The sequence below is a fragment of the Rhinopithecus bieti genome, unplaced genomic scaffold (genome assembly GCF_001698545.2).
Source record: "Rhinopithecus bieti isolate Rb0 unplaced genomic scaffold, ASM169854v2 scaffold_9876, whole genome shotgun sequence".
Classification (NCBI taxonomy): domain Eukaryota; kingdom Metazoa; phylum Chordata; class Mammalia; order Primates; family Cercopithecidae; genus Rhinopithecus; species Rhinopithecus bieti.
Window position 1 is genome coordinate 494,911 of NW_016806295.1, and position 14,380 is coordinate 509,290.

The 14,380-nt window shown below is 52.7% G+C and overlaps 1 protein-coding gene across 4 annotated transcripts in view; it reads left to right on the forward strand.

Moving 5' to 3' along the window:
• KLF13 (KLF transcription factor 13) overlaps positions 1 to 7,749 on the forward strand; it is a 49,390-nt gene extending 41,641 nt beyond the window's left edge. For all 4 annotated transcript variants that reach the window (XM_017875398.1, XM_017875396.1, XM_017875397.1 and 1 more), the window contains exon 2: positions 1,962 to 7,749. In XM_017875398.1, coding sequence (XP_017730887.1) covers positions 1,962 to 2,251 — 290 coding nt within the window. In that variant the 3' untranslated portion in view covers positions 2,252 to 7,749. The remainder of the gene's footprint in view (positions 1 to 1,961) is intronic.
• Positions 7,750 to 14,380: the final 6,631 nt, after the last annotated feature.

Consider the following 14,380-nt stretch of genomic DNA (forward strand, 5'->3'; position numbering starts at 1 on the left):
TTTTTTTTTTTTTTTTTGTACTCTTTGACAGAGACTGTTGTTATTTCTTTTGTAATTTCCTCTCCATATTTTCTGTTTTCTCACTTGATTGTAATTGTCATGTATTTGGGAAATCGTGGTGCTACTTGATTTTGAATCCCCCCAACACCTTTTCCCCCAAAATGTAAAATCAATAAAGAGAACAAGTGCACCCACGCATGGCCCCTGCTTTAGCAGTGCCAGGAGACGGAACACTGCGACATCCACATCTTTTCCAGAACTGTTTTTTGTTGTTTTTTTCTCATATATTTGCTTTGAGTATATTTCCAGCTTTTATATGAAGGTTTTATATGGACACAATGCTGTTTTCAATTTCTAAATGCTGTTGTTTTGCTGGGGTTTTTTTGTTGTTGTTGTTGTTTTTGGTTTTTTTGAGATGGACCCTCACTCTCTTGCCCAGGCTAGAGTGCAGTGATGCAGTCTGGACTCTGCAGCTTCCACCTCCCAGGTTCAAGTAATTCTGCTTCAGCCTCCCAAGTAGCTGGAATTGCAGGCGCACACCACCACACCTGGCTAATTTTTGTATTTTTAGTAGACACGGGGTTTCACCATGTTGGCCAGGCTGGTCTCAAACCCCTGATCTCAAGTGACCCACCCGCCCCAGCCTCCCAGAGCGCTGAGATGACAGGCGTGGGCCGCCGCGCCCGGCCGCTTCTGCCCTCTGAGCTTCCTTTGTATTGCATCCTCTTGGCTTTTGCATCAAATTTTGCCTCAGATTGCTCAGAGAATACAGAAGTTTCAAGTTAAAATTGTCTTCTGTTTCCTGGCTTCACTCTTTTCCTCTAGAGTTGGTGGTTGCATTGCGCTTGGCCTTTCTCTTCCATGCTGCTGGTTCTCCTTGGCTGTCTGGCCATCCCTGGGTATCTGCTTGTGTTTAAGGTGGGTGGGTGAGTGGGTTTCCTCTGTTGAACATGGGTAGACCAGCTTCAATGACTGGCAGTCACTTTAGGGTCTGTGTGGGGGTGAGAGGGGAAGTGACCAGGTAGGAACGGCAGCCCTGTGGCCACCCCTTATACCAGAAGGGCTCCTTTCTGGGGTGCCAGAGCCCCCCCCCCGCCAAGCCTGGTTCTTCCTGAGCAGTTGATGTCATTTTTGTGATGGAGAGTTTTGTGTGTTAAGAGTTTGCCTGGGTAAACGCTGGCCTGTTTCCCAGTCTGAGTGAGGGATGGGAAGGAAGGAGCAGCATCCAGACCGTAGCCTACCTTGATTACCTCCCACCCCACCTGCACAGGCCCCTAATGGGGTGCTCTGGGCTGCTGCCCTTATATGTCACCACGCTTGGGATGCAAGAGCCTGCCTCATTCTCCTGCTCTGCCAGCCATCCCTGGTTGGCCACTTTGGGACTTCTGTGAGAGAAGGAGCAGCAGACTGTTCGTAGAATTCCAGGCCCAGGAACTCACCTAGGCTGACCCTCTCATGTTACAGACTAGACTGAGGAGGGTCAGAATGGGAATTGCCTTCCTGTCCTGCAGGGGTCCAGAGTGTGGCTCCCATGGAGCAACATGGGCAGCTGGGCTCCCGGAGGCCTGTGAAGCCAGGGCGTGGGCCTGCAACCCCCATGCATTGGAGACCGCTGGCCCTGCATGGGTGTGTAGTGCAGCCTGCTTTGTGGTGTACTTAGGGGGTCCACTGCCAGGAGCTTGGGGCCCTGACCTGTTCCTACCCATGGGCCCTGCAGCTTCAGCACCTGAAATGCTGTTTTATCCTAGGCGGTGTCCTCTGCTTCCATCCCACGCGTGGGTGGGAGGGCAGGGGCCACCTTCATCTCTGCCCTGATGGATTTGTCACAGGAGCCCTTGGAGGTGGGGCACATGGGAGGGGTGATGAGAGATCGGGGTGTTGGGTGTTGCGGGTCCTTTCCCAGAGAGGATGTGAAAGCGGGGCCAGGTGCGGATACTGACGCTCTGCCCCTGTGTCCACAGGTGAGAGGCCCTTCGCCTGCAGCTGGCAGGACTGCAACAAGAAGTTCGCGCGCTCCGACGAGCTGGCGCGGCACTATCGCACCCACACGGGCGAGAAGAAGTTCAGCTGCCCCATCTGCGAGAAGCGCTTCATGCGCAGCGACCACCTGACCAAGCACGCGCGCCGCCACGCCAACTTCCACCCGGGAATGCTGCAGCGGCGCGGCGGGGGCTCGCGGACCGGCTCCCTCAGCGACTACAGCCGCTCCGACGCCAGCAGCCCCACCATCAGCCCGGCCAGCTCGCCCTGAGCCCGCCACAGCCATGAGCAGCCGCTCCCACCCCCTCGTGAGTCCCTGGCCTTTCCTTTTGTAAGAAAGAAGAGAGAGAACTTGATGTGAAGTCCACGAAAAAACAATTTTTTTTCACCTCAGGTGTCAAAGTAAATTTGTTAAAAAAAAAAAAAAACACACAAAATTTCAAAAAACACCACCCACCAATTGCACAACAGATATACCCACAAAGTTGAGATTCAGCGGTGTTGAACCCCCTTTCTCAGGGATGGACACGTTCCACGAGGTCAGTGAGGACACCCCTTCCTGCCGCCTTACTCTGTACATAGATTTGCACTCTGGAGTTTTCTGTTAGGTTTGGGAACACGCTGGGGACAGAGCAGGCCAGCCAGTCTGGTGGAGCTCAGCGTCTGGCTGGCTGGCCAGCCTGTAGGTCTGTTGGGAGCAGATGTGGTCACTGATGTTTGTGCCTCCATGGCAGATTCCTAAGCAGCGGGCCTGACCTCTTCCTCCCCGGCCCCCAACCCAGCCTCTGGCCTCTGCCCAACAAGCCTGGCCGGGCTTGCAACGCAGCTGATTCTGAGACAGGCCCCTGCAGAGGGATGCCTTAAAGCTGTCCCCAGCTGGAGGAGCACTCCACCTTGGGGACAGTGGAGGGGGCCTTCAGCCCTCTGCACCCCGCCTGCCTCACACCCCGCCTCCGGGAACCCTCTCCTACGGCGCTAGGGAGCACTGGAAGCAGAGGGTGCCAGCCCTGGCTGAGCGTGGCACTGCACCGTCCGACCTCCTAGTCAGGGGCCAGGGTCACACCTGCCAGGACTCCGCTTCTCCGTGTCCCTGCAGAAGGCACGCAGGACCCTGTCACTATTATACCTGGGCCTCTGATGAGGAATTCTGGTCTTGTAAAAAGATGTTAGAAATTCCTGGTGGCACATCCAGTTCCGGAGTTCTTCCGCATGGGCACGTTTGTTGGAAACAATGGGCAGGTCATGGGGCCTCCTCGTCAGATGGCCTGTGTGAGTGGCTGTGCCTGCGGCAGCGCACCGTGCTTCACAGAGACTTCTGTAGCAAGAGACCGGAACATTGTGACTTGGACCTTTTTAGGAGTGGCGCGGATGTTACAGGAAATGCTGTCGGAGGGTGCGCATTCTATTTCTTCCCTGGGGAATGCCAGATGGAAAGTTGTGGGCAACTCTTTTCTCAGACCCACCATGTCCCCAACTCAGACTTAGCAAACCTCCAGCCTCTCCGTGTCCCCGGACTTCTCCTCCCTTTTCCTCCTGCTTCTCCTTGTCCTGCCTGGAGGCTCCAGGCCATACCCAGCTGGTGGGGCTGCTGCAGTGGCCCACCACCAGCCTTCTCCTGGCAGGAGAGGAGGAGCAGAGAGCTGGGTCCTGGGTTGGGATTGGAGCCCTGGGCCGGGTCAGTCAAGCTGTGGTCCAGCAAACTCCTCTGCAGATGGCTGGAGTGTCGACCCCAGGCTTGTGGCCCAGGTACCACCTTCCCTTCCTCCTGAGAGTTGGGGCCTGTAAATACAAGGGCCCAGGACAGAGTGTGTGCGTGCGTGCGTGTGTGTGTTGGGGGGTGGGGGGATTGGGGTGGACTCAGGGTGTCTTGCCAGAGATACCTGTTTTGATGAGTACCTATTTTGATGCAAAGGAGCGGCTCTGGGACCTCAGAGGGCCGCAGATGGGCTTCCTGGGCCCAGCGTGCCTTGGTTGTGGCCATCCTGCTTCTACTCAGTCCTACCATGGTATGGGGTGCAGCACAAACCCGGGACCCAGGCCTAGCCACTGCCCACAGCTGCTGGCCACTGTTTTGGCTGGCTCCAGAGTGGACAGGTACCCTCTGTCCACAGCAGCTGCTCAGGCACAGCGTGCCGTCAGGTGCCCGCTTCTCACCACTGTGTGTCAGCTGGGATTGGCCGACAGCATGGTAGTGTTTTCTATATAGAATGATGGGCCCTAAATTGGGCAGTAGCATTGTTTCTGCTGCAGTGGGAACTGGCAGGGAGAGGGTCACCCCCACACTGGATGCGGAACTGGCCACTCTGGCTGCCATGCTGTGTTTGGGCTCCCTGACAGCCCTGCTTGCATCGGGTCTGGGAGAGAGAGTGGAATATCCGGTAGGGACCTTGACGGAAGAGAGCCCTGGGTGCTTGTGGTGCAAAGATCTTCATGCCCAGTTCCAAAGTGAGGTCCCTCCCAAAGTTGTTTTCGTGTGAGGCAGAGAAAGCCACACTCTGACTACATTTTATGTCTCAGGAATTCACATTCCAGGTTCAGGAATTTTATTCCAAAGTCCTTTGGTGCACTCACCGTCCACCGTTCCCCAAGGCAGGGAGAGGGAGCGGCCCATCCCTGGGAGGCTGGCATGGCGCTCTCCAGGGAGGGATCAGGCGTCCTTGTGATCTGCCCAGGGAGTCATGGAAGGAGATTTTCTAGCTCCACATCTGTCTGCACATCGGAAGGAAAAGATAGGACTCTAAACCTAGTCATCTTGGAATAAAAAGAAGAGCTGGTTTGTTTTAGAGCAGGGCGGGGGGTGGGGGAGGGAAGCGGGTGTTGGCTGTTTCCAAAGAGAGCACTTAATTTAATTTTTCCTTTAAATGACCCAGGGCTGTTCCGTCTGATAGATGGAAGGGTAACATTGCCTTAAAACAGAAATATGCAGGCGTTGGCTATTTTTGGCATAAGAGTGTGTCTTCTTTCCCAAAGTGGTTCTCGTTTAATGGCAGGGTGTGGTCCTTAGGCCCCGGCCTGGACTGGGAAATGGGGGTGGGTGGGGCACCAGGAGAGAAATCCTGCTGGGTACTCCTGGCCAGACCCTCCTGAATCATCTGGGGTTTAAACTCATCTCACTTGAAGGGCGGGGAGAAACCCATGAATCTCAGGCACAGTTCACAGGGGTCCTCAAGGGCAGATGTCCGTCTCATCATGAAGTGAGGGATTCCTGTGGAAGAGGGTGGTGGGCCTTGGAGCGCTGCCTCCAGTGAAGTGGGCACACAAGGCGGACCCTCCTGAAACAGCCTTCATTTTCTTCAAACATGCAGAATGTTTTCCCAGACTGCATCTATTTCAGGGTCTTCCATTTTTGTGGTTTATGGCCATGCTTGCCAGTTTTGGTGGGGTTGAGGAACCCATAGGACTCATATAAATAATAGTGAAAACTCAAACCCTTATTTTGGGACTTCAGTTCTAGTGGTCCATAGGGGCAGAGATCTCAAAATGAAGGTTGCCTGAGTGAAGGGAGAGTTCCCCTATAAAAGGCCTAAAATTGATTTTGGGCTCAGCCATCAAGGGGCTGGTGTTGCTCATGTCCCAGACAAGGAAGCCCCTCTTTACATCAGCCATATTAGGGGAATGGTTGTCAGCTCCCCAAATGCCTACTGGATCCTACAGCCATACAGGAAAACAGATGGACACAGCCCTTTCCTCAAAGAGCCCTGGGACCCTCTCCTGCAGGGTGCTGCGTAGGAACGAGCAGAGATGTCCTGGATGGGAACATCGTCCTGGAGGTGCCCTACCTTCATCCTGCTGCACCCCCACCCACGACACTCGAGTGCAAGATTGCCTCACTCCTAATCCTGACTTTATTCCCAGGCCCCACACCGAGGCAGGTGCAGGGTTCGCCATGGTGCAGCCTCCAGGTACAAAGATCTGAGGCAATGGCGATCCCAGGCCTTGCCGCACCCTGCACACAGCTCAGACCCGTGAGGGGTGATTCAGAGGTGGGGATGGGCAGAGAAGGCTGGCCACTCTGCCTCAAGACTTGACCTCAAGTCTTCTGTCTCCTGACCTGGTGTGTCCAGAAGACCACCCTCTTTCTTGCCAGAAGCAAATGCTAAGATGGACTGCACAGGGCCCTGGTACTCCCTAGGGACCCATTGAGGAGCTCAGCTGGGCAGGGGTGCCACCCAACAGGAAGATGTGATCTGAGCAATAGTGTGGCCTTGTTTCTCCACTTCTGGTTGTGGCTGTGTTTACAGAGCTACCTGACTATTTTGACCTCTGACAGGTGTCACTGATTTTCTTTCCCCCATTTAAAAAAGGTCATTTAGTCAAAGACACAGTGCTAGAAGGTTTAAAGAGTGTGATGCGTTGGTCACATCACAACCAGTAAGAAATGCTTTGTAGGTTATCCACATCTTTTGCTGACTGTTTCCATATACAATTCTGGTCACCATATTTTCCAAAGCTAAAATCTGAGGCGTGGGCTGATGGTTTTTGAAATCAGGATTACCCCAGGGAGAACCAGGTCCTATTACTAATTTTCCTGATTCTGAGGCTCTGAAGACTTGTCTGAGACACATTCCAGAGACCTTTGTACCAGAACTTGGATGCACAGTCCAGCTTACTACTGACACACACCTGAGTACCCTTTAGGGCGAGGTGCCGCCTCCTGCCTGCTGTCGTGTCCCTCAGCATCAGAAGAGTTGAATTCGGCCGGAGACGGGAGCCCGGTGTCCATGAGGGAAGAGGGACCGCGCTTGGTTTCTACGGATTTCGGACTTGCAGTGCGGCTACCTGGCCCTGACCTGCCTCTCTCTTTCTCATACAGCTTTAAAACTTTACTACTTTTATTTAAAAATGAACTGGATGGGAGAGAAGTAGCTTCCCCTACCCTACAAGTCACACATTCCTGAGAAGGGGTGGGGGGTGGAGGCAGGAAGTCCCAGGGGTGGGGTGGGGGCGCGAGAACAGCTTTCTTAAGGCCTCAGGGTCCTGTTTTCTCTGGCCTCTTCTGGAGGGCCTGTGGACAGGCCACCGCGCGTGCTTATTTGGAAACCAGGTGTGTGAGCCGAATGCCTGCGAGGCCACACACAGCACAGGAGCCCCTGTATCTGGCTGCCCTGAGAGGAGCAAGGGGCCACCTCCCATGTGGCTCTGGACACCCCACGGGCTCATCAGCCCCAGCGTCTGTGCGGGTTCCACCCCTGGTGCCGAGTGCTGGGGCCTCTGGGGCTGGTCAGCCTCAGCAGAAAGGAGGCACTACTGAGCAACTATGCATTGTCATTGTCGGGTTTGGGGCTTGCGGTGGTTCCTTGGTGACTGGGAATTGCTTGTGTGCATGTGTTGGGTGCATGCTTCCGGGCCTCAGCTGCCTCAGGCCCACACAGGCAACCCTTTCCCATCCAAAGCCATTGGTGGAGCTTCTCTGGAATCGTTTGCCAAAAGCCCAAGGCAGAATCCAAGGGTCCAAGACCATTTCCATGGAGCTCATGTTTTTCTTTTCTGTAGGAACTTTTTTTTAACCAGCACCCACCATAATTCTGAAGGCCATGTTTCATCTTCCTGGATCACTACAGTGAAGTATTACTGTTGTACAGTTCCCAGTCTGGCCTTGGCTTGCTCGGATAAAACTTTGTATGTATTTTGTATGGCATAGATTCTATATTGTAATGATGTCCTATGCAAAAAGAAAAATTAACGAAATTGTAAATTTTATTGTTTTAACGTGTATGCATGTTTAGTGACGTTTACATTTTGAAATAAAATTTATGATTCATTATTTTATTTGCTGGAGCTAGTTTGTTTGAAGAGCATGTCTTGCAGTGGCTCTGGGATGGGAAGGGAACCTAAATGGACAAAATCAAGCAGTCGCAATTGACTGAGGGACTGAAGCTTGCCTGGGACTTGGCGGGTCCTGTTCTGGAAGGAAGGCTTTGCAGAAGAGCTCTTGCAGAGAGTGGGTGCTCTTCTGGCTTCCCCTCCTGCCCATGGGAGGCTCTTTCAGCTCATCACATTTCCACCCCTCCGTCCATCCGAAAGAGCATGGAGGAGAAAGGGATGTGGCGATGGCAGATTCCCTCCAAGGGCACAGCGCCTTTCCCTCAAAGTCCCCCCAAAACACCTGGACTTCTTTTTCCTGGGCAGCAGCCACCACTTCTTTCAATCTCATGTGCCCTGCTTGCCTTACCCCTCAGCCTGGAGTCTAGAAAACACACCTGTTTCTAGCTACCAAAGTTTTTACAACCTACCATGGGCACAGACCCCAAAGTGTGCTGCAGCAAGGACAGATCCCAGGGCCCTAGGAGTCTGGGGAGTAGGAAGGCAGGTGTTGATAGCAGAGCCGGTGGAAGTCCCCAAGGAACACTAACTGCCCCTGGCTGCCCCCAGGGCAGATGATGTCCTCATCGGAGACAATTGGAAGCCTGCAGCTAGTGGAGGAGGTGGCTGCTGGGGTGGAGGTCTGGCCTGAACCCTGTTCTAGCTACAGCATGTGGAAGGGAGGTGCTGGTGCAGCCACATCTCAGGGTCACCCGGGGTAGACCAGCGCTGCATCTGGGCCGTACGCTGTTTGTACATGATTACCTGTTTTTTTTTTTTTTGAGACAGAGTCTCGCTCTGTAGCCTCACTCTTCGCTGTCGCCGAGGCTGGAGTGCAGTGGTGCAGTCTCAGCTCACTGCAACCTCTGCCTCCCAGGTTCAAGTGATTCTCCTGCCTCAGCTTCCTGAGTAGCTGGGATTACAGACGTCTGCCACCACGCCCAGGTAATACTTGTATTTTCAGTAGAAACGACGTTTCACCATGTCGGCCGGGCTGGTCTCGAACTCTTGACCTCAGGTGATCCACCCACTCAGCCTCCGAAAGTGCTGGGATTCCAGGATTGAGCCACCATACCCGGCCTGTGATGACCGGCTCATAGGGTAAATGAAAACCACCACAAAATGTGAAGCGTTACTAACAAATGCAAGCATTGCAGTTGATCAGACATGGTTTTTCCCGAAGCTACCCCGACACCAGCTGGCATTGCCTGATGAACGTTTGTGTTCTGTATCAGATTGGGGGCAGGGAGGCATGAAATGAATGCACCCAGGCACGTACTGAACAGTCACAAAAACAAGCACACGTTTTCAAACAAAAGTCTTTGGCACTGAGACATTTGGAGCCCATTCTTGGTTGGAGTATTTTCCCAGGACAGCCACTGTTCCGCCTTCTCAGAGCCATTTATTGCTCAGGAACTTCCCCAGATAGCAGCAACTGCAGGGTGGATCCGCTTCCATAAATAGGTTTGTGTCGAGAGGATCCCAGATGCTTAAAAAATATTGACAGAAAAAAAAAAAAAAAGCCTGTCAATTACGATGTCACTGCCAAGATTTGAAACCCCTTCTGGGGTTTCTTTCCAGAAGACTGGGGTCCCCACCATTCATGGAGCCCCCGTCCCAGAAGTGAGGGGTCTCCTAAGGCCTTCAGAGGCCCCCAGTAATGTAAGAGGGAGAAAAAAAGCAAGCAATAGATTTTCCTGGCGTTCGAAGAACAAATGTATGAATGTCTGTGGCATGCGCATAGCACATTTTCTTCTCACACTTTCTTTTTGGACCAGGTCACAAAGCAGTTTCGGGTGGCAGAGAAGGTCTGTGGCTGACAGATCCTGTCAGAGATGACAGCATCCTGGAGGCAGGCCTGAGGGTCAGCCTCAGGCCACTCCTGGCTCTGACCCTTTTTCCATATTTCTCAAGACTTGGATTAGAAGTCAGTTTGTGACGGTTAGGTGAAGTGCTGGCTGCACAGTGACCAGGTGAGGAGAAGCATCTGGTGGAGGGTGGGGGTGCACTCCCCAAGAGGGCAGAGCCTGGCGAAGGCTCACAGTGACATCTGCCCCTCTAAAGAAGGACTTCTGGCCCAGCGCAGTGGTTCACGCCTGTAATCCCAGCACTTTGGGAGGCCAAGGCAGGCGGATCACCTGAGGTCAGGAGTTCGAGTTCAAGACCAGCCTGACCAACATGGAGAAACCCTGTCTCTACTAAAAATTCAAAAATGTGGCATGTTCCTATAGTCCCAGCTGCTCGGGAGGCTGAGGCAGGAGAATCGTTTGAACCCAGGAGGCAGAGGTTGCAGTGAGCCGAGATCACGCCACTGCACTTCAGCATGGACAACAAGAGTGAAACTGTGTCTCAAAAACAAGTAAATAAATAAATAAAGGACTTCCCATCCCTTGGTGCCGGCCTGTAGGCAGTGAGTACCCTGTCACTGGAGGCATTCAAGCAGGAGCTGAAACACTGCTTGCCAGGGGTTCCATGAAGGGACTGGTGTTCTGGAAGGGGGCCTGGTTAGCGTTCAGAGGAAGGGCCACAGTATTTTCCAAGGGGACTCACTGGGGTGTAATCATCAAGACCCTCTGACGCTTGCTCCTAGCCTTGTCGGTCGTGTTGGGGTGTGGACTAGCCTTTTCTGGATTGGGTTTGGCCGCAGAAGGCCTTGAATAACAGATAAGGCAATGTGTAGCTTATTCTGGGGACATGGGTGGCTCAGTCACCCCCAATCAAACCTCATCTAGGCCATGATAAAATTCCTGCCATTAGCACCATTCCTGAAAGGTCTTCTATGTGGAAAGCGGTAAAGACATGCGGCTACTCCTGGTAGGGCTGCTATCTCTGCACCAACTTTCCTGCACTGTTACGCATCAGAGACCAGCATTCCAATGGTACATAGGCAGGTTTGAACAGAAGACAGTGTTGGAAACAGAAGGTCTGTATTAATTGCCAGTTGCTGGCCGGGCGCGGTGGCTTATGCCTGTAATCCCAGCACTTTGGGAGGCCAAGGCAGGCAGATCATGAGATCAGGAGTTCGAGACCAGCCTGGCTAACATCATGAAACCCCATCTCCACTAAAAATACAAAAATTAGCCTGGCGTGGTGGCGGGCGCCTGTAATCCCAGCTACTCCGGAGGCTGAGGCAGGAGAATGACTTGAACCCAGGAGCCGGAGGTTGCAGTGAGGTGAGATTATGCCATTGCACTCCAGCCTAGGCAACAGTGCAAGACTGTCTCACAAAAAAAGAAAAAAAAAAAAAGAATTGCCTGTTGCTGCTGTAACAAATTACCATAAGCAGTGGCTTAAAGCAACACAAGTTTATTCTTTTATTCTCTTATAGCTCTGGAGATCAGAAGTGCAAAACAAGTCTTACAGGGCTAAAATCCAGGTGTCATCAGGGCTGCTTCCTTCTGGAGTCTGTTTTCCTTTCCAGCTTGTAAAGGTCACCTACATTCCTTGGCTTGTGCCCTCCTCCACTATCTTCTAATCCAGCAGAGTAGCATCTCCTCTCTGATCTGCTGACCTCCCTCTTACAAGGGCCTCTGTGATTACCCTGTGAGGCTGAGATGTGGCTGCACATTAGGCCGCCCCCAACCCCCAGCTAGTCCAGGATGAGCCCCCCATCCGTCCCAGCCTTCATGTCCTTCCTGCACTCCCCTGGGCTGGGGAGAGCAAAGTGGCGGCTTAGGCTGCAGGGCTTGATGAACTCCTGCATAGTGGAAGGAACCTGCATCCCACTCTCCACGGCCCTAGCAAGGGCCACAAAACATAGTTGAATTAAACTGGACTGAGTAGCTCTTCCACCTGTGTTTTGTTGTCCTTCATAGTATTCCCCATCAATTATTCAGCTTTAAAAAGAATAAGTAATAATCAAAATAATTGTCACTTCACTACGGTTCCGAAAAGCCGATTAGTTCTTGAAGGCCTGCACCCCAGCTCACCTTCTACTGCCTGCACAGCCGTTGCTCAGGGCGGTGACCACACAGTGTTAGAGAACGGTCTGGTGTCTCCGCTCTGAGCAGCTGCCACGCAGCTGTGGAAAGAAGTCTCCCTAAGCCTTGCCTTGCCTTCACCTGGGAAGCAAGCTTGGCATGGTCTGTGTAGGGTCATGGTGAAGTTCACAGTGGGCTGCGAGATGTCAGATGCTGGGAACTGTGCCCATGCCAGATACTCAGGCCCCCAGGCCAGGCCTCCTCTCTCACATGCCACTGGAAAGTGATCCCTGTGGATGGAGACTGGGACTGACCGGGGACACAGAGGAAGGCTGTCTCACACTGCACTCCCTGGCCCAGATGCCTCCCAGGCAGCAGCCACTTGGCCGGGTCCTGGGCCAGGTGCTTGCTTGCTGAGCTGTGCCCTCTGAGCACTCTCAGAGGGAGGTGTGAGTAGTTCCAACTTAGGACTGCAGACGGTACGAGGCTCAGAGGGGTAAAGTGGCCTTCTCAAGGTCACACAGCTGGCAAAAGTCACGGGGGGATCCTGATCTGATTGGACCACCAGCCACAGCTGCCTTTTAAGCTCTGAGTTCTAAAGGCTTCTAACCTGTCTAGGGGTACGTTTGTCTATTCTGTGGCATTGTGGGACAGGCCCAGAAGACTGGCGGGCCCCATGACACAGGGCTGGTGACTTAGCATTTTTCTGGCTGCTGCATTTCTGGGGCCTGAACACTGGCCAGTCTGTGTGTCTGTACCTGGCAGCCTCACGTACAATGCAATGTCCTCTAAGAAGGCGAGCATGCTGCCCTCAGGGGGCCCAGTCCCAGTCACTGTGAGGTTCAGACCTCCCTTTAGGGCCCGCCAAGCAACCAGGCAAAGCCTTTTCTCCTGCATAGCTGTGTGACTCCCCGTGCCCAGGCTGCCAATGTGTGTAGATGTCGCATCCACTCACCCAGACCTCTTGGAACTTAGAGACAGAGAGTACAAAGTGGTGATGGGCGTTGCCCTTATTTGCAAACACATGATAGGCCTGAGGAGCTCAGTCTGGGTGTCCTGACCCCAGCTCCAGGGCTCATTCTTGACCCCATCATAATGTCTTCCCCAACCTCGCAATTGGGTAATCATTCACTCATGAATTGCCAGGGAACCAGGGAGAATTGACAGTAAATATCAAGATGGCCTGCATAATCAGCAGACTTCCTCTGCACCTCCTAAGAGGAGTCCTCATCTCAACACCAGCGACACAAGGGTCACCGACCGATTGTATTTTGGGAAAGTGGTTATTGCATGCTTACCCTGCACACAGCTACTCCTTGTCTCTTATCTGTCTCCTGGTCTTTTCACCATAAACACACTCTGGTGGGTTTTCTGAGATTGACTGTTGGCCTGTGGGGGCTGGACACGCTCAGAGCAGGGAGGATGGCCTCCTTCCCGGGGTCTGCAGTGCTCTCCCACCATGGCCCAGTGGACTTTGTACATGAACCTTCCACTTTGGGAAGACCAGCTGCTAGTTTGCGGAACCCGGATTACAATGGAAACACAAACTCTAACTCCGAGAGAACAGGTGCCTCTGCAGTGAGGGTCACAGGGCCAGGAGAGGCACACACAGGAGTGTCAGCGATGACAAGCAGCCTAGTGCTGAGGACAGGGCCGCACTTACACTTTCATTGCATATGTTCTTGTGAATGCAGCGAATATCACATAAGAGCAACATTAAAAGAAAGTTATCTGTTAAAAATATCAAGATGTTTCAAATAGCTTAAATGTCCAGGAATACGAGATTAATTCAATGAACCACATAACCTCCATAATCACCAATACCCAACCTATTATTAAGTGAAAGAGGTAGGTTGCAAAACAGTATAGAAGTATGATCACGATTTATTAAAAAAATTTTTCTCTATAGCTATATTGTGTTTACATGTTTAAATGCATAGAAAAAGGGTAGGTAAGCCAGGTGAGGTGGCTCATTCCTGTAATCCCAGCACTTTGGAAGGCTGAGGTGGGCAGATCATCTGAGCTCAGGAGCTCAAGACCATCCTGGCCAACATGTTGAAACCCTGTCTCTTGGCCGGGCGCGGTGGCTCAAGCCTGTAATCCCAGCACTTTGGGAGGCCGAGGCGGGCGGATCACGAGGTCAGGAGATCGAGACCATCCTGGCTAACACGGTGAAACCCCGTCTCTACTAAAAGTACAAAAAACTAGCCGGGCGAGGTGGCGGGCGCCTGTAGTCCCAGCTACTCGGGAGGCTGAGGCAGGAGAATGACGGGAACCCGGGAGGCGGAGCTTGCAGTGAGCTGAGATCCGGCCACTGCACTTCAGCTTGGGCGACAGAGCGAGACTCCGTCTCAAAAAAAAAAAAAAAAAAAAAAAAAAAACCCCTTTTTCTCCTAAAAATACAAAAATAGCCGGGTGTGATGCTGGTGCCCTGTAATCCCAGCTACTCAGGAGGCTGAGGCAGGAGAATGGCTTGAACCCGGGAGGTGGAGGTTGCAGTGAGCTGAGATCGTGCCACTGCACTCCAGCCTGGGCGACAGAGCGAGACTCCTTCTCAAAAACATAAGGACAGGTAAGAGACAGAACAAACTCAAGCAATTGTTACCTTTAGGTAGAAGACAACAGAGGACTTGTATTGACTTATTTTTGTGTGCTCTCTAAATTCTCAAAACTACTCA